The sequence below is a fragment of the Chiloscyllium punctatum genome, chromosome 2, assembly GCF_047496795.1.
Source record: "Chiloscyllium punctatum isolate Juve2018m chromosome 2, sChiPun1.3, whole genome shotgun sequence".
NCBI classification, from domain to species: Eukaryota; Metazoa; Chordata; class Chondrichthyes; order Orectolobiformes; family Hemiscylliidae; genus Chiloscyllium; species Chiloscyllium punctatum.
The window spans coordinates 21,304,427-21,327,046 of record NC_092740.1 but is presented as its reverse complement, the minus strand read 5'-3'; the positions used below and the strand labels follow the sequence as shown (position 1 = coordinate 21,327,046).

At 42.4% G+C, this 22,620-nt stretch overlaps 1 protein-coding gene across 6 annotated transcripts in view; it reads right to left on the bottom strand.

Moving 5' to 3' along the window:
* Nucleotides 1-22,620, bottom strand: part of galntl6 (polypeptide N-acetylgalactosaminyltransferase like 6) — a 1,318,845-nt gene that overhangs the window by 13,442 nt on the left and 1,282,783 nt on the right. For all 6 annotated transcript variants that reach the window (XM_072591724.1, XM_072591725.1, XM_072591722.1 and 3 more), the window contains one exon: nt 11,928-12,077. In XM_072591724.1, the coding sequence (XP_072447825.1) occupies nt 11,928-12,077 (150 nt within the window). The remainder of the gene's footprint in view (nt 1-11,927; nt 12,078-22,620) is intronic.

Below are 22,620 nucleotides of genomic sequence, written 5' to 3'. Positions count from 1 at the left end.
AGATGGCAGTCTGTTCCTTTTCTTTTTTTTCTTTCTCACGTGTATTCTTTCTCTCTTGTCTTTTCCTCTTCTGCCAGCAGCCTGGAGGGTGGATGACGGCTAGATGTCTTGGAGTAGAGCAGGACTAGCTAGCGGCCCAGGGTAGTTTGGGGGCAGTCAGCAGGCGTAGATTGAAGCAGGGACAGCCAGAAGCCTGGAACAGAACAGGGAGTGGGCAGCTGGCCTGGAGCAGAGGTAGGGATGGCTAGTGACCCAGAGTGAAATGGGGATTGCCAGGAGGTGAGAGCAGAGATGGAGGGGGGGTGGGGTGTTCGGCCACTGGCCTGGAGCAGGGTGGGGAGGGGCTGGCCAGCAGGCCCATAGAGAGTGCATCCAGTGAGCCGGGACCAGAGCAAGGTTGGTTGGTGGCCCAGCGCAGAACCAGGGGAAACCAGTGGCCTGGAGTGGATTGGGGATGGCCAATAGACCGGGATGGAGTCAACACGGCCAGCAAATCTGGAGCAAAATCAACTACTGATTGGGAACCAGGGAGATATCTGGTTAGACCACATGTAAACCCTTATAGAAAGACTGCAATGACAAGACAGGGGATAGAAGCAGAGACATCTGTAGAGGTGAGGCCTCAGACAGTATTGGAGGGAAAACTCAAGGTATATGGGGAGGGGCGGGGTTATGCAGAACAGCATCAGAGGAAATGGAAAGGTTATGGGATGTGGGAGGGTGGGAAGTTATTGGCTGTGATCACCACAGTGGACTCCACAGGGAAGCATAGAGGAGCAGTGTGGGCATGAGTAAGGAACAAAGGGTCAGGGTCTAGGGGGAGAGAGGACAGTTGGAGGTGAAGTTCAGTGTGGTGGGAGTGTGGATCTGAGGGAGGGAATAGGATAAAATTGACTGTTGAGGTAGTGTGAATTAAAATGGATCATGGAAGCTCCGGTGTATCTGTGGCCAGGCAGGGCCCATTGCTGAAGGTGTCTGCCACAAGGTGTGCTCCCTGCTGTTACTTACTGCTCTCTAGTGTGAAATGCAACTGAAAAATGGTTGGGACAATGCCTCAGGTGGACATAGTCAATGGTCGGTTTGTCAGGTGAAACATAGGATCCACATCTGTTGGATGCTAGGACACTGAAGAATGCATCTGCAAACTCCAGCTACATTACACTGGCAATAAATTCTTCACTCATTTGCAATGCATGCAGAGTGATTGTGGTTAGACATCAAATCCTTGTCAAACGTGGACTGCATCATGCCATTAGTGCCTGCAAAATGAATATTGTCATCTCAAGTATGCAGAAATTAGTGAAAATAGCTTGAAAGGGAGGTGAATTCTGGCCAAAAGCACACCATCAATTCTGAAACTTCTAAGGGTGTGTGGATGAAGAGAATATCACTGCATCATCTGCCATGTAAGAATCTCAAGTACTGCTCTGAAGTAAATGGTACCTTTCCTGGTTGATGTGACTCTGGGATAGTGGGAAGGGGGTCAGAGGACAGTAGACACTCCCTTTGTTAAAATCAACAAGGTAAAAACAATGACTGACGCCTCGGAACACTTCAACCCCAGGGCATCAATGTGGACTTCAACAGCTTCCTCATTTCCCCTTCCCCCACCTCATCCTAGTTTCAAACTTCCAGCTCAGTTACTGTCTCCTTGACTTGTCCGACCTGCCTATCTTCTTTTCCACCTATCCACTCCACCCTCTCCTCCTTGACCTATCACCTTCATCTCCTCCCCCACTCACCCATTGTACTCTATGCTACTCTCTCCCCACCCCCACCCTCCTCTAGCTTATCTCCCCATGCTTCAGGCTCACTGCCTTTATTCCTGATGAAGGGCTTTTGCCCGAAACGTTGATTTCGCTGCTCGTTGGATGCTGCCTGAACTGCTGTGCTCTTCCAGCACCACTCCCTTTGTTAATGTCATGTGGTGGTTTCTCAGTCAGTGCAGCACCTTCACCAAGTTGGTGCATGTGCTGTGACCAATGCCATGACGGAGCAGGTGAATGGATCTTCTGAAGATGTGGTTCTGCTGCCGGTCTATATACTTCAGTACAGTCTGGGCGGAGTGTGCCACATCATCCTGGAGTGCTATGCTCTGCACAATTGGAGCAGGCAATGAGGGGATGTGATAGATACTGTGGAGCCGGGGAAACACAAGCAGTCTCCTGAGGAGGAGGATATTGAGAGGGGGAAAGCTGACCTTGTACATGACAGAGCTCAGCAGCATGGGGCATTATAAACCAGACAGGACTTGACTGACACCCTGTTCCAGATGCTGAGAGCTGGGTGCAGAAGATCACCGTGAAATGTTTAATAGTCGTTGGTCATGATGTCAGGATTTGGTTTACATTGTGGGGGACAAACTGTAGCCTTTTTTGGATTTGTTTGCGTTCACTTTTACTGACTGTAAATAAAGTTCATCTTTGGAACTATCTGACTGCTTGCATGTATTTGTGTTCCCCTACTGGTCAATGACAAGCTCCAATGAGTATTGGAGGCGCAGCAGTAGAGACTGAGAGAGGTTGGTAAGACATGATGTAGTGAAGGGCATGTAAACTGTGTGAGGTGCTAGTTAAACAGCAACCAGGATGAGAAAATGGGTTGTACATGGAACAGAGTTTCAGCCATATTGTTTACATACTTTTAACAGTGTGCCTTTTTGGCTGTTGTGCCATTACTTTACTGATAACAGGCAACATCAGATTGACTGGGTGCACAATGGCCTTTTCACGATGGCAAGTACACCGGGATGCTGGTCTCTCAGTGGATATCTGCTAAGGAGTGAGTTGTTCCAGGAATGGTATGTGGTAAGATGCGCATATAATTAAAGGTGCGGGGGCACCATAGAGTAGAGCAGGTATTAATTCAGGAAAGGTTGGTATGAAACCTGAGAAATCTCACTTGCCCTCACAGTGAGACTCCTTCCATAAAACTTGATGGAGCTTAGATTTAACCAAAAAAAAAGGTAAGATTCAGCCCCTCATCTTTGACCACAGCTACATTACTTAAAGCTTGGAATTTCATCCATATCTCTCTTTACCCTCCTTTCTTCTTCTTAGCCAGTCCCTTGGAATTGAGGATGACTTGTTTCCACACCAGTATGATGGGTTCACAGGTGGCTGATAAATCAAGTACATGATCTGATGACTCCATCATTTGCAGGGCAGGATTGATTCAGTTAGTTGTTTTGGGGTTTGTGCTGTCCCTCCAATGCCATCCTTCGCCTCTCAAATTCCCAATGAATTCCCAACTCTCAATATGTTTGGTGCCTTCCTGAATGAGTCATCTCCATTTTGGTCAGTCTCAAGCTAGCACCTCCCATGAGTCAACAGAGATGTTTGACCTCTATTCTAAGATTTCATTGCATGATTCCGTGTCAAATTTAACTTGATTTGATTTGATTCGATTATTGTCACGTACTGAAATACAGTGAAAAGTATTGTTTAATGTGCTATCCAGAAAAATCACACCTTACATAAAACAACAGAAGGCAGAGTATAGTTTTAAAGCTACAGAGAAGGTGCAGATAAAGATCAACTTAATTTATGAAGGTCCATTCAAAAGTTTGATAACAAGGGGGAAGAACCTGTTCTTGAATCAGTTGGTATGTGTTTTCAAACTTTTGCAACTTCTACCAGATGGAAGAGTGTATAACAGGGGTGGGAGAGATCTTTGATGATGTTGGCTGCTTTTCTAAGGCAGCAGGAAGTGTCGATGGAATCAATAGATGGAAGGCTGGTTTGAGTGTGATAGACTGAATTGCATTCGCAACTCTTTGTAATTCCTTGCAGTCTTGAGCAGAGCAGTTGCAGTTTTTGACTGATTATGCTTCTGTGAAGCATACTGAGAGATCTTACAATATTAAAACTATGATATGAATGTAAGTTGTAAGTCATTATGTTTAGTCTGGGGACCAAATTTAAAGTGTAATGACTAATAGGTTGGAATGGCTGAAACTGTATACAGTGTTGGTGGTGCTGGAACATGATGATGAGAAACACATGCTAATGGGTAACATTGTTGAAGTGGCAATTCACTTAGTAATCATAGAAGCACAACCCTCACACAAATATTGAAACACTATAATTGGTTACAAAGAACATTGCATTATTTGGTAATAAGCTACCACTAACACAAATGGCATAAACAAAGTCTGAAAATATTCAAGTAAAAAGGTATTACAGCTTGCCACTGAGAACTGTCTGCAAACAACATTGTCATCTAAGACTGATAATCATTTCAGTTTTCTCAGAGCAAAAGTTTGATTAACCCACTTTATCAACTGCACTCTGTGGTCATAAATAATCACACTTTGTTGTATCTTAAGTTCCTATCAGCAAACAGCAATATAAAATGTATGTGACGCTTACAAAAACCACTTGTTTCATGAATGTGAGAGGATGTTGAAACTCCAGGTACAGTTGAAAAACTAAAGGGTGGAAATTGATATCTGTATACATTCAGGTCTGAAAAAGCTGGGGGACTATGCAAGTGTGAAGTCTGATGTCCAAGGCTCTCATGAAATTCAGACTCAGCAGTCACCAGCATATTGCCAGAGAGCTGTGAATGTCAATCTGATGTCTAGAAATAGTCAATTGGTTCCACAAGGATATGTGAATGTTGGCTGCAAAGGCCTTGAAGTAAGCCCCTTGATGGGATGCTCAAAATGATAGAGGCAATCGAAAGACTCCCAAGGTAATCACAGGAAGAGAGGAGCTCAAATCAAGAAGGTGAAGGCTATGTGAAGCCATAGCTGGTTGTGATTTTAAGGCAAGGCAATGGGAAGGGAGAGGGTGATTTGTAGAGCATCATTTTGGAGGACTAGCCTATTAGAAGATAGCCTTATGAGGTCAGCATTGGTATTTGGGACTGCTGTGCAAGACAGGAAGGAGTAAGAGTACTCTACCAACCTTCCATTCTGGTAGGAGCTTCTAAAAGGTTTAACCATTTGGTGCCTGGCCCCAGTGATCTTTTGCTTTAAGGATATCTTCTTATATCACATGTACATGCATCACCAACTCTGGTTGGGTTCATGATAGCTCAAATTTGAACAAGGGGAATTCAAGGCATGAGCTTTGCTTGCCATTACCAGCACGTTTAACAATATAGCAGGCAGCACACCTCCAACACAAAACATGTGGGTACTGACTAATGACCATGTTAGTCATGTGTTTCCTATCTGTAAATGGATGTGGCCACAACAAGATTTCAAAAAACATTGAAGTGTGTACTTTGGGCTGACTGTATCATTTCGATTCCTGCATGGCGAATGCCAGTAATTGTTTGCTTCATTTAGGAACTGGAATTAATTCGCTTATTTCCTTGAATCAATATTATCCCCATCTAAATAGTGAAAGCTAATAGATAATAAAAATCCACTTTTAAATCATCTGTCACAGTCATAACTGAATGAAGGCTGGCCTTAGTAGGAGGAAAGGTTTGCTTTAGAGGGCTGTGAAATGAATCTGGAGTCTGTGAATAATTGGTAAGGTGGATAACTGGTGGATAACTGGTGGATTTTTGTCTCTAACTAAGGTGGATAATTGGAGCAGAGATAGTAGATATTCAATTGTACTGAATTGCTTTAACCACATTTTTCTGTTTAGTTGGGCATACTGCAGAAAAAAAGAAATCATTTATTTTTGGTGAGCTGTTCATATTAGCATAGTAAAAACCTGCTGAGGATGAAATTACAGGGGCACTGTGACGAATTTATAGAATTATGAGAGGGCGTTCGAGATCAACGGGTTGTGCTGGCTCTTTCAAAGAACCTCTGATTTAGTCCAACTCTGTTACTCTTTCCCCATAGTCCTGCAAATGTTTCCTTTTCAAATATTTATCCAATTCCCATTTGAAAGTTATTATTAAATCTGCTTTCACTATCCCTTCAGGCAGTGTGTCCCAGATCATCACAACTCACTGCATATAAAACAAAATTCTCCTCATCTCCCCCTCTGGTGCTTTTGCCAATTACTCTTAATCTTTGTTCTCTGCTTACCAATTCATGCCATTAAGAGCTTCTCCCTGCACACTCTATCAAAACCCTTCAAAATTTTGAAGACCTCTATAAATCTTTCCTTTAGCAGGAATGCTGTAACGTAAATGCAGTATAATGGACCCTCAGCCTTCTGACTACACAAAGAGAGATGTCAGGGCTGATGAATGGAGTGTTCTTCTGCTTTGTGATAGCAACTGCAAGCAATCTCAGCAAGAGCCGGATTCAGACTGAAGCTTCTTTCATTTTGCACTTGTGTCCAGAGCAGCCAATATAAATAACAATGCAAACTTGCCAGGACCATCAAAAAATAGCATGCCCTTCCAGCTGCCGGCCTTGGTAGTAAATCTGAGAATTTCATATTGCTGTTGGGAAGAACATGACACCAAGAAAGCACTGGGGTTAGGTAGAAAAAACATAATCTTCCTGTACCCTGACTGACAATACACCTTGCCCCAATTTCAGAATGAAAATAGCTTTACATTGCTGATTGGAATCAAGCACTAGAGCAGTTACTTATGCCCGGTCCAGCACATTGTCTAACAAAGAAGCTTTCTTTTTCTTAACCCCTTTCAAATTTTTGCAAAGTACTGTGATTGAATCACAGTCCCTTTAGATTGCACAGTACTGTCTGGGATATGCACTTATATGCTGAGATGTCACATTGATGAGTCAATTGCAGCAACGCCAAGACTTGCAATTTTGTTAAGGATTTATTGAGTTTGTAGCATTGTGCCGATGTGCATGATTCATGGGAACTGACAGCACACAAGACAGAGAGAAAGAGAGAGAGAGAGAGAGAGAGCAATTTCAGTTGCCTTTATTTAATTTCAGTGCTGACTCAAGTGTTGCTTACAGCCAGAGGCAACACCAAAGTAAACTTTCCGGATTTGTCAAGGATGCTGGCTGGGAACACCCAGTTCAAAGAACATAAAGTAGATATTGTGCAAATTAAAAATGTTCTTGTAATGTGGATGATGCTGACACAGATGGCATTTATTACCCATACCAGTTGCTCTGAGATGGTGATGGGGCCTTTTGCATAGACCACTAAAATCCTCTTGGTGATGGAACACTCAGGACAGTGTTAAATCAGAAATTTCCAGAATATTCACCCAAAAATGGCAAAGGAGTGGAACAGATATCCAGGTTAGGTTAGAGGCTAATTTGTCAGGAACTTTGAAGTGCTACTAGGTGGTGGAGAAGTAACATTGTCCCTGTGCTGTGAATCCAGTAGCCTATATCTGTAATCTCAGGCAGCAGTGAGATGCCTATTAAAGAGGATTATTGCTAGTTATTACCTTAATTGAATGCAAATCTCACCTTGTCAATAGAAAGTCAGAGTGAGTATCTGATGGCTTCATCTTGCTGCTTTCACTTTGGAAAACTCGTACTAGCATCTCAGGGCACGATTCATGAGTGATAACTGCATGAACTTCATATCCATGGACTTTGGCATTGGATACTTGCCAGCCTCTCTGCATGATCATGAGATATCTCTGTTCCACTTGTAGAATACTTATGAACTTTAAAATGGCACTTCAGACTGTGCTGGTAACTAGGGGGTGGCGCAGTGGATAGTACTGCTGTTTACAGTGCCAGGGACCTGGGTTCAAGTCCACCTACAGTTGATTGTCGGTGTGGGTTTCCTCCAGGTGCTCTGATTTTCTTCCACAGTTCAAAGATGTGCAGGATTGACTATGGGAAATACAGGTTGGCAGGGATACTCTTTGGAAGGCCAATGTGGACTTGATGGGCTGAATGGCCTGCTTTCACACTGTTGGGATTCAATGATTCTATCATTGCTCACTCACTTTAAACCTACTTCGATGCTCGTACCTTGCGTTTTTGCACTTTGCCAGCTGAGCCAAAGATACCAGGTTCTCTGTACTTCTCTCTTGCCTTGTACTTAGCGCAGACTCAAAACCAAGGAAGACTTTCATGGTTGTCAGCAGGCCTCGTTCCTCAAGGGAGACAGCCATCAGCTACAGGGCCCAGCTTTCAAAACCCGTCCAAGGTTTGCACACTGTCAGTTAGCAACTCAGAGCACTCAGGGTTATGATTCCACCCCCGTAAGGGTGGAAGTGTAAGATGTTGGTCAGTGCAACACCTGTCTAGGCTTTTTCTGCCCTATTGTGGGCTGCTTTCTCCTAGAATGGGAGAAAAGGAAGGGATTGAGCGAGATGAAGGCAAGTGGCATAGCTATTATTGCTGGTGCAGGTGGGGTAAAATTGGTGAGCTTCCGTAAGTGAGTGAGTAGGCAGTTGCGGTAGGCGAGAGTGAGTAAGGGAAGATGTTGCATGGAATAGTGAAAGTGGTAGAGCATGACCCTTGGTGAGAATGAGTGCAGTTACAGAGCTAGAGTGAGTATGCAGTAACTGAGAGTAGATGATGAAACTTACACTGAAGCAGCCAGTCATTGACCTTCTTCCTACATTATTGGGCATTGCTCCGGGTGGCTGAGACTGCACTGACCCAGCTGGCAACCACTAAATTCCCATTCCTCTGCCATGTCCGGGGCAAATGTCAGGAGCTGTGCAGGGAAGCTCCAGACTGACAGTGCTTGCCTGGATGTACAATGCCTTTTAAAGAGAGCACAGATGCCAGGGGTGCCAGTCTATTACGGAATATGCCTGTGTTAACAAATTGTTCCAGCTATGATGACTGGTGGAATCAGGCTAGAATTGAATGAGAGGGGCAGTATTGGGGTGGCGTAGATAGAGGTGAATGAAGTCAGTTTGTTATGAAGCAGTTGTGTAACCATGAGCTTTGGAATTCCCTTCCTCAAAAAGCAGTGAATGCAGAATCTTTAAATAATTTTAAGCAAGAGAGATTCTTGGTGACAAAAGGGGTTGCAATATTATTGGAGATATGCAGGAAAGTAGATTTGATCTTAAAATCAGATCAACAATGATTTTATTGAATAGCAGAATAAGACCATAAGACCATAAGACATGCGGAAGTAAGGCCATTTGGCCCATCGAGTCCACTCCTTACATTCAATACAATCTTTCTGAACTTCAAAGAGAACTCCTCTGTGAATCTTGACACTTAGCCAAAAACAAAATAAGATTCAGCCCCATGTTATCATTATTTTGAAAACCTATCTGATTCATTAATGTCATTTGGGGAAGGAAATATGCCATCCCTATCTGGTCTGGCCTTTAATGTAACGGCAGATCAACAGCAATTTTCTTGACTCCTCATTGTCCTCTGGGCAATTAGGAATGGGCAATAAATGCTGGTCTAGCCATTATGCCCAAATCCCATGAATGAACAAAAATAACTTTCCTCAGACTAATTTTCAGGGTAAAAGTATTTTTATGATTCCCCTTTATTTCTATATTTTATGCACAATTCAATAAAAACAGACACTTTGCATTTATATAGCATGCTCAACATAGTAAAAAGTCCCAAGTCAGTTCCAGGGGAGTTTACAGACAAAAGGTGACATGATGTCAGAGAAAGAGCCATGTGGATAGATGTTCAAAAGCTTAATTGAAGAGATAGATGTAAGGGAAAATCTTAAATGAGAAAAGGGAGATAGACAGGTTGAAACTTCAGAGCTTAGGAGCTGGTTAGGTAAAGGTGCAGTCACCATGGATGGGGAAAAGAAAGTTTAGGGTGCTCAAGCGATGGGAGTGTGTGGTGGACAGAGGAAGGTTACAGAGATAGGGATGAGTAAGGCCATGGAGGGCTTTCCACAGAATGAGGAGAATTCTAAATTTGAGTCATTTGTGGTAGGTCATATAGCTATTTTGTTATGACTTACAAGAATGTTTTCATTTTGTGTCATGAATAGACACAATTTCTACAATTATGACATTGTTTTCCTAACAGAAGTTAACACCAGTCAATGGGTCCTTCAGGGTGTATAAATGGATCAATAGAGTCAATCTTTACGGGGAATTTGCCCCCAGTCAAATCTTTAAAATATCTACAGTAACTGAGTAGAAATAACAGACATGGAGAATAGAATGCTACCTGGCTTTGAGTTGTACTCACAGTGTCTGATTATGAAAAGGAGCGGGTCTCTGAAGCAGACAATGTAAAAATGCTCAACTTATCAATAGTCCTCTCAAACACGTGCTCTGTTCCTTAGGAAACATCTTAAAATTGACCTGTATTACCAAGGTTTTGGTCGCCTGTCCTTGTCTCTTTTGTGTGAATCAGTTGTCAAATTTTCATAATGAATACCTGAATAGCCCACTCCTGTTCCTACCATAACTGGTGCAGCAAACTACCTAGGAGCTGTTTTCCTTTGTTAAGAGAGCTGTATAAAGGCAATGATTTTGAGATGCCAGTGTTGGACTGGGGTGTACAAAGTTAAAAAAAATCACACAACACCAGGTTCTAATCCAACAGGTTTAATTGGAAGCACTAGCTTTCAGAGCGCTGCTCCTTCATCAGGTGGTTGTGGAGGACACAATTGTAAGGCACAGAATTTATAGCAAAAGTTTACAGTGTGATGTAACTGAAATTATACATTGAAAAATACCTTGATTGTCTGTTGAGTCTTTCATCTGTTCAAATACCATGATAGTTTCACTTCTTTCATGTTTAAATCACAAAACCTTTTTTTAAAAGTTGCATTCTCAGGATAACTAACAATTGGTGTTAGCTAGACAATATGTTGAGGGTGTTAGCCCTCTGTGTTCTTTGTCTGTGCCATGATGTTTAAATTAATTCTAATCTAAAAGTGAAATAATAGAGTTTTCCATGAATTCACGCAGTTTTTGAGCAAAGTACAATGTACTCTGCAAGTACAAATTCACCCCACAAACGTATATGTATATGAGTGCATGTGGGTCTTTGTGTGTGTGTGTATGTGTGTGTCTGTCTGGGTTAGGGGGTTGTGAGTGTGTGAGAGAGTGTATATGTGTGTGCATGTGAGTGTAGAATGTCTTAAGTCTCTGAGGGGGTGCATGTGTGAGTGTGGGAGTGTGTGTGTCTGGGGTGGGAGGTTGTGAGTGTCTGTGAGAAAGAGTATATATATGTGCGTAAGTGTAGAGTGGTCTAAGTCTCTGAGATGATGCATGTGTGAGTGTGGGAGTGTTTGTGTCTGTAAGGGTGTGTATATATCTGTGTGCGTGTCTCTGTATATGTGTGTGTGTGTGTGTGTGTGTGTGTCCGTCTGCCTGTCTGTCTGTCTGTCTGTGTGTTGGAGTGTCTGTGTGTGTGTAAAATGCAATGGTGGTCACCTGTATTGTGACATGAACCCAAGGTCCTGTTTGAGGCCCTCCCTATGGGTACGGAACTTAGCTATCAGCCTCTGCTCGGCCACTTTTCGCTGCTGCCTGTCCTGAAGTCCACCTTGGAGGATGGCCACCCTAACCTGGACAGACACACACATACACACACACACCAAAGACCCACATGAACTCATATACATATACATTTGTGGGGTGAATTTGTATTTGCAGAGTTACATTGTACTTTATTCAAAACCTGCATGATTTCATGGAAAACTCTCACTTTTTAGATTAGAATTAATCTAAACATCATGACACCGACAGAGAACACAGGGGCTAACACCTTCAACATATTGTCTAGCTAACACCAATTGTTACAGTTAACCTGAGAATGCAACTTTTAGAAAAAGGTTTTGTGATTTACACATGAAAGAAGTGAAACTATCGTGGTATTCGAACAGATGAAAGACTCAACAGACAATCAAGGTATTTTTCAATGTATAATTTCAGTTACATCACACTGTAAATTTTTACTATAAATTTTGTGCCTTACAATTGTGTACTCCACAACCACCTGATGAAGGAGCAGTGCTCCGAAAGCTAGTGCTTCCAATTAAACCTGTTGGACTAGAACCTGGTGTTGTGTGATTTTTAACTATATAAAGGCAAGTTATTGTTTCAGTGACAGGATATATTCTACAGTCAAACAAGCCCTTCACTGTACAATGGGTGTGCCTTACCTTTCGATAGCGCCAATACTGATTCCCTTTCATACCATGGCAGTCATACAGTGTGACAAAGCTGCTGTGGGAAATGGCATCAAAGCAGAACTTCCTGGTATGAAGTGGTTCTCCAGGCCGAATGTCCTCTCGCCAACCAAATGTAAATATCTGAGGAAATCAGGAAATTGTCTTTTTAAACAACACATGCTGAGAATTAGATAAAATCTTGACAGCTTTTATCTTCTGGGAAGATAAAAATGATAGAATATAAAAATAGATTGGACCCAATTATTTGAGATGGGCTGAGATGTTTGTAAATCTAAGAAATACTGAATAAAACAATCCCAAATGGTTGTTCCCAGAAAGAACAGGAAGGTTGCCATTCAGCAATTAGATCATGGTAGGTTTACATTTTACCCACTTCTGTTCTGTAAACACCCTTACAGAGCAAAAAGTTATGAATTACAATTTTGAAGATTTTGGATTGTTAGGGGACAATTGAACTTCACCTGCCCCATGGAAGTCAGTGGGAAACTCCTGATTTTGCCTTTCTTATAAGACAATGAGAAGTTAACTAGTGAATGATGTAAAAGTGCTCATGGATTTGATATACGTTTTCCTACTACATGAGATTTTAGCGAGTTGGTCCATGAGGACTTGTGAGCAAGTTATAAAAATAAGGTGCTGTTATTGAGTTAAATCTCTTTCATAGCAGTAAACTTAAAAGATCCATGGTTGAATCCAGCCAGGACCAGAGGAAGTGTCCAACAGGTTGGCATTCCCGTATATCAAGTCAATTTGAGCCAAAAAATTTATTGCTACATTGTAATGACACTTGTGTCTCATATTTTGGAGTGATAGCCTCATGGGAACTCTGTGGGATGGTGGATGGGAACTACTTTGAATGGTCTTCATTAGTAGAACAGTTGCAACAAGGAAATATGTCATTTGGCCCAAATAAGTTATCCCGAGCAAATGCAAAAGACTTACATTAAACCCATTTGTTTCAGATAACCGAAAGTTTAATGACATAGGATACACTAGGCCAGCAGAATTTTTGGGAAGGGAGTAGGCCATTGGCCTCTTGCCTCATGCTGGACTGATATAGCCACCATATATTGTGCTTTTCCACATCGTAAAACCTTAGTCTCATGGGTGTTGCCATTAACAGGTGCACATGTTTTTTTGTCTCAGATCTATAGCACCTGCAGTACTTTGCTTTTGCTAACTGCATTACTTCAGGAAATATTCTTCTGCAATTATTTATGAAATTAGCTTTCCAAAGGTCAGTAGGTAGAATCGTAGAATCCCTACAATGGGCAAAGAGGCCCATCAATTCTGTACTGATCCTCTGAAGAGCAGTCCACCCAGACCCACCACTCCCCATCTTATCCCTGTAAACCAACATCTCCCATGCATGGCTAACTCACCCAGTCTGTACATCCCTGGACTCTATGGGCAATTAACAATGGCCAATCCACTGAACTGCACATTTTTGGATTATCGAATTAAACTAGAGCACCCAGAGAAAACCCACATGGACACAGGGAGAATGTGCAAACTCCATGTAGGCAGTTGCCCGAGGGTGGAATCAAACCTGGGTCCCTGGCGTAGTGAGGCAGCAGTGCTAACCACTGAGCCACTGTGCTGCCACCTGTGCTTGACAATTTTAGATCAAATATTGCAAAGCATTGTAACATTGAACAACACAAGACTGTTATTCCACCTGGTTGCATTCATACTTATGCTTAGGTTTTTCACTTGCTGCAATGTTAGTTTTGAATGAGCTCAAGAAACCACCTCCCAAGTTGGTTTCCAGTTCTCCAAATGCAGTGCTGTTGTCCCATTGACGCTGGAGCGGATTTTGCACCAATTACAATTTTAAAGGGAAGGCTTCTGAACACTAGCTCCAAGAAATGAGGCAGTGGAACAGTGTAGTGAAATTCTTAGATACCAGTCTGTGAAATTGCTTCATGAAATCACTCGATCTTCTGACTTCTTTTCTTTTCAAGGGTCCAAGGTACCTAGGTACAGATTCTTCAGTCCAAGTTATTTGGAAAAAAAATGAAAAATAAAGAAATAGAAAGTCAAGCATTACAGATCATAGGAATAAACTAGAAAATAGAGAAATAATAAGTTCAAAACAACAGTCCTTTAAATCCAGTCCCCGCTTCCAGTTTCCAGACTGTGCCGGGCCTTGACCCCAGATCGTGCCAGGCATCACCATAAGGCTCTCGAGGCTAGAAGGCTACTCTGGAATCATCTCTGTGCTCCTCTAAACCAATGCCATCAATTAAGCATTTGGAATAATCTTTTAAGCTTTCCTTCCATCGTTCAGCATGCACGTTCCTCATTTCAGCCCGGTATGGTGACCTTCTGGTCTTGCATGGTGGTTGCTTGGTCCAACATGGTGTCTTCTTGGCCCAGTGTGGAGTCCTCTTGGCCTAACATGGCAGTCTCTTGGTGCAACATGGCAGTTTCTTGGCCTGGCATGGTGGTCTCTTGGCCCAGCATGACGGCCTTTCAGCAGCCCATTGCGGTCTCTTGGCCCAACGTGGCTCCTGCATGGACTTCTGGCCTCAAGATGATTTCAGAATGGTCTCCCAGCATTGAGACCCTTGAGGTGAAGTCTGGTGTGGTCTGGAGTTCAGGCCCAGTGCAGACTGGAGACTAGGTACCAATGGGGACTGGGTTCGAAGGACTGTTTCTGTACTTTTTATTTCTCTACTTTCTAATTTATTCCTATGATCTGTAATGTTGGACTTTCTATTTGTTTATTTTTCTAATTTTTGCTGAAGAACTTGTACTGAAGTATCGGTACCTAGGTACCTTGTACCTAAGGAGGCACTGTAAGTTGCAACTTGTAAACTTTTCACTGTACTCATCTGACTACAGTGACACTAAAGCTAATTCAATTCATTTCAATTCAATTCACTATGAAAAGGGATTGGTCATTGTTCTTGACTTGGGTCTAGTTTTCTGATTCTCAGGTTTAATGCAACTTAGTTTTTTTCATGTATTCCCACTACTTCTCATACGTGTGTTACTGCAAGTTGTAGTATAATATATATATTATAAATGGGAGGGACAGTAGAACGGTATCGAGTTAGTGCTAAAAAATTTATGTAAATAAAGACCTGCTCTAATGTAGCCCTTTCATGACAGCTCGACATCCCAAAACTCAATAAAACCAATGAAATATTCATCAAAGCATATGCAGTTGTAAGATTGGCAGCAATTTTACACAAGTCAAATCCCCACGAATAGCAATATAAGACTGAACTTCAGAGTCACATCCAAAGCAGCTCTTCTGACTTTGCAATAATGGACTGAGATCGAGGTGCATAAATTCTGCAGAGGAATAACAAACCCCTGGCTCAAAGAGGAAAGAATGACTGACCGAGGCTCAATTGACCTCTGGTCAAATATATACCATCGCAATGCTCTGACTCTAGAATCTGTTTTTGGTAAAATACAGGTGAATTGATAAAAGAACCAAACAATTGATTCAGTTATGCACAGGATGATTGGTTATGTGGTTTAATATATCTGCGACCTTTTTTTTTAATATGTCAGTCCTTTGACATGCATCATCACCATATTCTAAAGCTTCTTCACAGCCTGGTATAATTATTCAAATGACCCCACCTCTGGAACAAGACCTGCAACAGAAATCATGGGACAGGCTGCTGCTCCTGGACTGGGTCCTGGCTTCTGTCCTGAACACTGGGACATGTCCTTGACCTGAGCATATTGTCTCTGCCCATTCTCCCTAACCAAGCTCAGTGACCCTAACCCAAGCACAGCTTAGCCCTCCTGTGTCCCAGACCCTAGTGGGGCCCTAACAGATGCCCCTGTCTCAGGATCCTCTCTGGAAAATCAAAAAAGGAGCTCATGGCTTGTCATCTGGTGGATCAAAAGCAACGTTTATGATGATGCATTGAAAATACACATTGCTGGGGTGATTCAGACTCAGTTTTGTTTGCTTTATTGTTGAACATTAGCCCAAACACCACAGTTCATGATTGAATAACTTAGACTGAGCAGACAGGGAAGTGGAGTCGCCTCAGGCATGAGAGCCAGTAATCAGAAGATGTGTATTTAAAATAATTGGAGGGAGAACTTTAGTTTTTCAACTTAGTGAGGTGTTGTGATCTTAAATGCACCCCTTCAAAAGCAGATTGCATTGCTGCCATTTTCCATCTTTGTCTCAACTTCAGCTCATCTATTTGAGTCTTCCCTTCCCTTCTGTGACTTTGCTGTTTCTATTTCAAGAGAAAGGCTGTCCACCAAAACCCCCCAACTCCCACAGTTAACTTGACTGCACTTCTCACACTCTGCTTCCTGCAAGGACTCCATTCCATTCTCCAAGTTTCTCCGTTCCTGTCACATCTGTTTTGATAATGCCACTTTACATGAAGGTTTCTCTGATATGACCTTTTTCTTTCTTACCCATGGAATCCCCCATACCATGGTTGACAGGGCCCTCAGCCATGTCCAAGCCATTTTCCACACTTCTGCTCTCACCCCTTCCACTCTACTCGAGAGCAATGATAGGGGTCTCCTTTCTACCCCACCAGACTCTTAAAAAAAAGGATTATCCTCTTCAATTTCTGCCACCCCCAGCAGGATACCACCACCAAGTACACTCCCCTCCCCTCCCCTCCAACGTCAGCATTTCACAGGGACTGTTCCCTCTGCAACATCTTTGCCGACTCCTCCGTCATTCCTAATATTTCCTTCCATAACACCATACGATATAGGCACAGAATTAGGCCATTCAGCCCATTGAGTCTGCTCTGTCAATTGATTATGGATATGTTTCTCAACTCCAATCTCCTGCCTTCTCCCCATAACCCTTGATCTCCTTACTAATCAATAACCTATTTGTCTTAAATAATCTCAAGACTTGCCTCTGCAGCCCGCTGCATCAAAGAGTTCCACAGAATCACCATATTTTGACTGAAGAAATTCCTCCTCATCTCAGTTCTAAAGGGTCCCCCCTTCATTCTAAGGCTGTGCCCTCAGGTCCTAATCTCTCCTACTAGTGGAACATCTTCTTCACATCCACGCTATACAGGCTTCTCAGTATTCTGTAAGTTTCAATCAGATCTCCCCCTCATCCTTCTAAACACCACTGAGTACAGACCCAGAGTCCTCAACTGCTCTTCATATGATATTCCCAGGATCATTCTTGTAAATCTCCTCTCCTGCATGTTAAGAGAATCTTGAACTAGGACTTCAAGTCTTTGTGTGCTTCAGATTTCTGAAACCTTTCCCCATTTGGAAAATAGTCTATGTCTCTATTCTCCCTACCAAAGTGCATAACCTCAAGCTTTCCTAGGTTGTCTTTCATTTTCCATTTCTTTGTCCACTCTCCTACCCTGTTTAGGTCAGCCTGATGCCTCCCGCTTCCTTCACACTATCTGTCCCTCTACCTATTTTTGTGTCATCTGAATACCCTCAATTCCTTCATCCAGATCGTTAATGTATAGTATGAATAGTTGTGGTCCCTGCAAACCTCCGCTAGTCACTGACTGCCATCCTGAAAAAGATCCCTTTATACCCATCCGCCCTCTGCCAGTCAGCCAATCCTCTATCTGTCCAGTACCTTGCCCCTAACACCATGGGCTCTTGTCTTATTTAGCAGCCTCCTGTGTGATACCATGTCAAAGGCCACCTGGAAATCCTGGCAGATCACGTCCACTGACTTTTGTCGAACTTGCTCGTTACCTCATCACAGAATTCTAACAGATTTTTCAGGCATGATGTATCCTGAACAAAGGCTTGCTGACTCAACCCTGTATTACCACAAATTCCTTTTCTTGATATTCCACAAATTCCTTCTCTTGACATCTGCTACCAACCTAACTTTCCCAGTCCACCCGCATATTGAAGTACCCCATGATTACTGTAATAATACCTTTCTAATGTGTCTTTTCTATCTCGTGATTCATTTTCTTCCCCATGTCCTGACTGCTGCTAGATGGCCTGTACACAACTCCCATTAGAGTCTTTTTCCTCACCACTACCCACACATGCCCTGACTCAATATCACTTCTTGATATTGGCTTAATTTCATTTCTTCCTAACAAGTTAACCTGCTCTGTCTGCCTATCTATCTGGCCTTTCAATGGGAGGTTATCCTTGGATATTTAGTTCCCAGCCCTGATCCCCTTGCAGCCATGATTCTGTGATACTCACAATGCTGTACCTACCAATTACATGCAGATCTACCTTGTTTTGTATACTGTATACATTTAAGTATAACACCTTCAGTCCTGCACTAATTGCCTCCCTTCTTATAGTTGTCCACTTACATGCCTGAAGTCAGATTCCTGACCCTTTCCATACTCTCTGTGCTATTACTTTTCTCTGCAAACTTTAATAACCTCTGCCGAGCTCTCCCCATTTTAACTGAATCTGCAACACCCACACCAGCCCCCCCCCCACACCCCCCCCCCCACCGCCCCACTCACCTCAAGTTGTTGGCTGTGCACTTAGCAGAATTGACCCATTTTCTCCTTTCCAACCAATTGTTCATACTTATTTCACAATTCTTAGGATGGGTCACTCGACCTGAAATGTTAACTTTGATTTCTCCCCACTGATGTTGCCAGACCTGCTGAGCTTTTCCAGCAATTTCTATTTTTGTTTCCATTTTCATCTCTGATTCTCCTTCACAATAATTAACACTCCCTTTGTCCTTTGTTCTGGCACCCTCACCATCTGGTTCCACTCAATCTTCCTGCCCCTCTATCAATATAAAATTCACCATTCTCCAGACCCTTTCGGTTCTGATTAAAAGTCCTATGAAATGTGAAATGTTAACTCAACTTCTCTCTGAGTTTCCCCAGCATTTTGAATTTATTTCGGATTTCCAGCACTTTCAATATTTTGCTTTGACTCATTAGGAACTTGCACAGCAAAGTGGATATTCACCAAAAAAAAGATGAAGGGCCAGGGAGAAAGAGCAAGGAAGTGGCATGAATTAGATAGCTCCTTGAAAAAGTTGGCCTGATTGCTCTCAATTGGTCCTCTTCTGGGCTGTAAGATTCTATGAAGTTTGCCAGTATCTACTCACATAGTTGAGGGCTGGTGGCAGAATGCCTTATGCATTACTTTCAGCTCAGTCCAATTGTTTATCTTCACCACAGAATGACAGAAACATTAATTCATGTTTTGTTGCCTGCAGACTCAATCATACCAATGTTGAAATAAGTTTTTAGCATTGTGGGTGGAACATTTTGCTGTAGTAATAATATCGAAACAGAAATTGAAATTACTGTGTTCCCATTGTGGATTAATTGATCTCCACCCATCCCAATGCCCAGTAAATTGCAGCCAGTGCAGAAAATCCAACCACAAATGGAGATGGGACTCTCTTTTTTCTCTAGTTTGTAATGTAAACTAGAGGAAATGTTTAGAAACTGATTTATAATATCACAATGAGAAAGTTAACATGCCACAGAGGGTTCAGTTCCATGCATTGCTGCTCTTTCAGGACACATTGGGGACTCAAGGGTTAAACTTTCCACGACCAAAGGACTTACTGCAGTATCAACTGAAGGCCTGTACTCATTCAATACAGACAGAATATCTCAGTAGGGAGGAGGCTGACTGTATCTTAGAAATGGAGCCAAGTGGAGCCACACATGTGGATTCCCCCTGTAGTCCCAGAGAGAGGTATTTGCCCTTTCCAAACAAGACTGATAACCTTGGCCACAACCCTCTTAAACTGCCTGCTGCTCCCACTGTCTTATTTCCCCTGCCTATTAGCATAGGTATGTGAATCTCCTATTTACTTCCCCTCCATATTAGCATAGGTATGTGAATCCTCCATTTACAGCAGGCAAAACCTTTCTGCCTTCATCTCTTCCCATGGACACCTAATCATGAAGAATACAATAATCAATTTCTGTAATCCATTCACACGTTATCACAGGACATCGACATTCATCGGGCTTTGTAAATTCATAATTAACTACTTTAAACTATGTGATGACAATCACCCATGTGACTGATAAACCTTTTATTTTGTTCCCATAAAATATATTGTCTCTGTGTATCAGCAGAGATGCGTGAACAAGTGTTACCACAAGTAGACATGCGGCTACTTTGGGGACATTTTGAATCTTTCGCTGGCTGTCCGATAATAAAACTACTGCTGATGTACAGAAAACGTGTGTCGTCTGGATCTGTGGAACAAAGCAGACATCAACAATAACACGTAGCATGGTATTTGTAACTGGGAATATCTGAACAGGAGTGGACCAGTCAGTGCCTCAAGCCAGTACTGTTGTTCAATTTAATCATAGTTAATCTGTATCTTAACCTCTTTTCCTCACTTTGATTTGATATACATTAAAACCCTTACCTGACAAACATTCATCAGTACCAGCTGTTGAAAGTTTAGTCCTTATGCCTTTTATAAATTTTATACAGTTTAGTTTCCTCTTTGTTGCTCAGATTTAACTTGGAGGTAGAAGTGCATAAGTCAATCAGGTTGACTCTTAAATGCCCTCTTGACCCAATCAATTAGAATCCCTACAGTGTGGACACAGGCCATTCACCCATCGAGTCCACACCTGAAGTCCACATTGAGACGCTTTGAAGAACATTCCCCCCCGGCCTAGACTCAGCACCCTATGCTATTCCTGTAACCCTGTAGTTCCCATGATTAATCCACCTAGCCTGCACATCCGTGGACACAATGGACAATTTTGCATGGCCAGTCCACCTAAACTGCACATTTTTGGATTTTTGGATTGTAGGAGGAAACTGAAGCACCTGGAAGAAATTCCCACAGACACAGGGAGAATGTGCAAACCCCACACAGACAATCACCCGAGGATGGAAATGAACCCAGGTCCCTGGTGCTGTGAGGCACCAAACCGTGAATGAGGTATTTTTTTGGGCTGGATGAAGGTTTGGAATGAAGTTTTTCAGAGATCAGCACTTGGAACATTTTTTTTGTATTCATTTGCAGGATGGCCAGCATTTATTGCCCATCCTTAATTGTCAAGAGGTCAGTTAAGAGTCAATGCATTTCTGTGGTCTGGAGTCACATGTAGGCCAGAGCAGGCAAGGATGGTAGATTTCCTTCCCTAAATGACCGCAGTGAACCAGAGGGGCTTTTCCTGACAATCACCATCAGCAGACTCTTAATTCCAGCCTTTTTTTCTTGAATTTAAATTCCACCATCAGCTGTAGTGGGTTTTGAACCCAGGTCCCCAGAACATTATCTGGGTCTCTACATTAATAGCCCATCATCTCCTCATATTTTCCTGATATGTATTGATGGCCTAGATCTTGATCAGTTTCCAAGTTTGCAGATCATATGGGGCTTGGAAGCATATTGCTGTGAGGAGAGCAATATAGAATTCCAAAAGAACATAGACAAGTTGCTGGAGTGGCAGATAGGTGACAGATGAAAGATTAAATGCTGAGAAGCGAGGGATGTTGCATTTTAGTAGGAAGAACATGGGCCAACAATATAGTGAGTGCAAAGCATAAGGTGTTGCAGGAACAGAGGGACCTGGGTCCGTATGTGCACAGATCAGTGAAGGTAGGCAGGTCAGGTGGAGACAGCCATTTCTAAAGTATACAGTATCCTGGGTTTTCCTAATAGGGGCATACAGAACAGTGTTATGCTTAAGTTACCAAGGTCAGAAGTCACACAACACCAGGTTACAACCTAACAGGTTTATTTGAAATCAAAGCTTTCAGAGCAGTACTCTGAAAGGAACACCTGAAAAAGGAACAGTGTTCCAAAAGGTTGTGAGTTCAAATAAACCTGTTACATTATAATCTGGTGTTGTGTGACTTCTGACCTTGTCGACCCTCATCCAGTACTGGCACTTCCACATCAAAAGTTACACAAGACACGTGTTAGACCTCACCTGAAATATTCTGGGCACAGCATTATCGGAAGAATGTGAACATATTAGAGAGGGTGCAGAAGAGGTTTACAAGAATGGTTCCTGGGATGAGAAACTTTAGTTATGAGGATAAATTGGAGAGGCTGGAACTATTTTCTTTGGAAAGGAGGAGGCTAACATGAGATCTAATAGGCCTTTTAAAGTCATGGGAGGTCTAAATGGAATGCATAGGAACAAACTATTCTTACTCGTACAAGGTTTGAGAACAACAAGAAACAGTTTTCATGTGATTTACAAAAGTAACATGTGAAAAAAACCTTTTTCACCCACTGAATGGTTCAAGTCTGCAATGCACTACCTGGAATTATGGTGGAGGCAGATAGAATTGAAGCATTGAAGTGAGCACTGGATGATTATTTGAATAGAAGAAATTTGCAAGGACATAGGATAAAGCAGGAGAATGGCACAAAGTCGTAATGCTTATTTAGATAGCTGAAACAGAATGACTGGCTAAATGTCTTCCTTCTACATGTTAAAACTTTGGGATTCTGTGTTGATTGGCACTACCAACATGCTTAATGAGATAGAACTGAGCATTCATGAGGAGCAGTGGGCCAAGAGAAGCAGTAGAATTGTACTCAGCAGCAATGGCTCATATATGAAACTGTTTTTTGCTATAGCCTGTATTCACTGGAGTTTCGAAGAATGAGAGTGGATTAAATTGAAATGTATAAAATTCTGACAGGGTTGAAAAGACTGTATGCAGAGATGATGTTTCCTCTGCTTGGAGGTTCCAGAACAAAGGCTCACAATCTTGGGATATGGGGTGG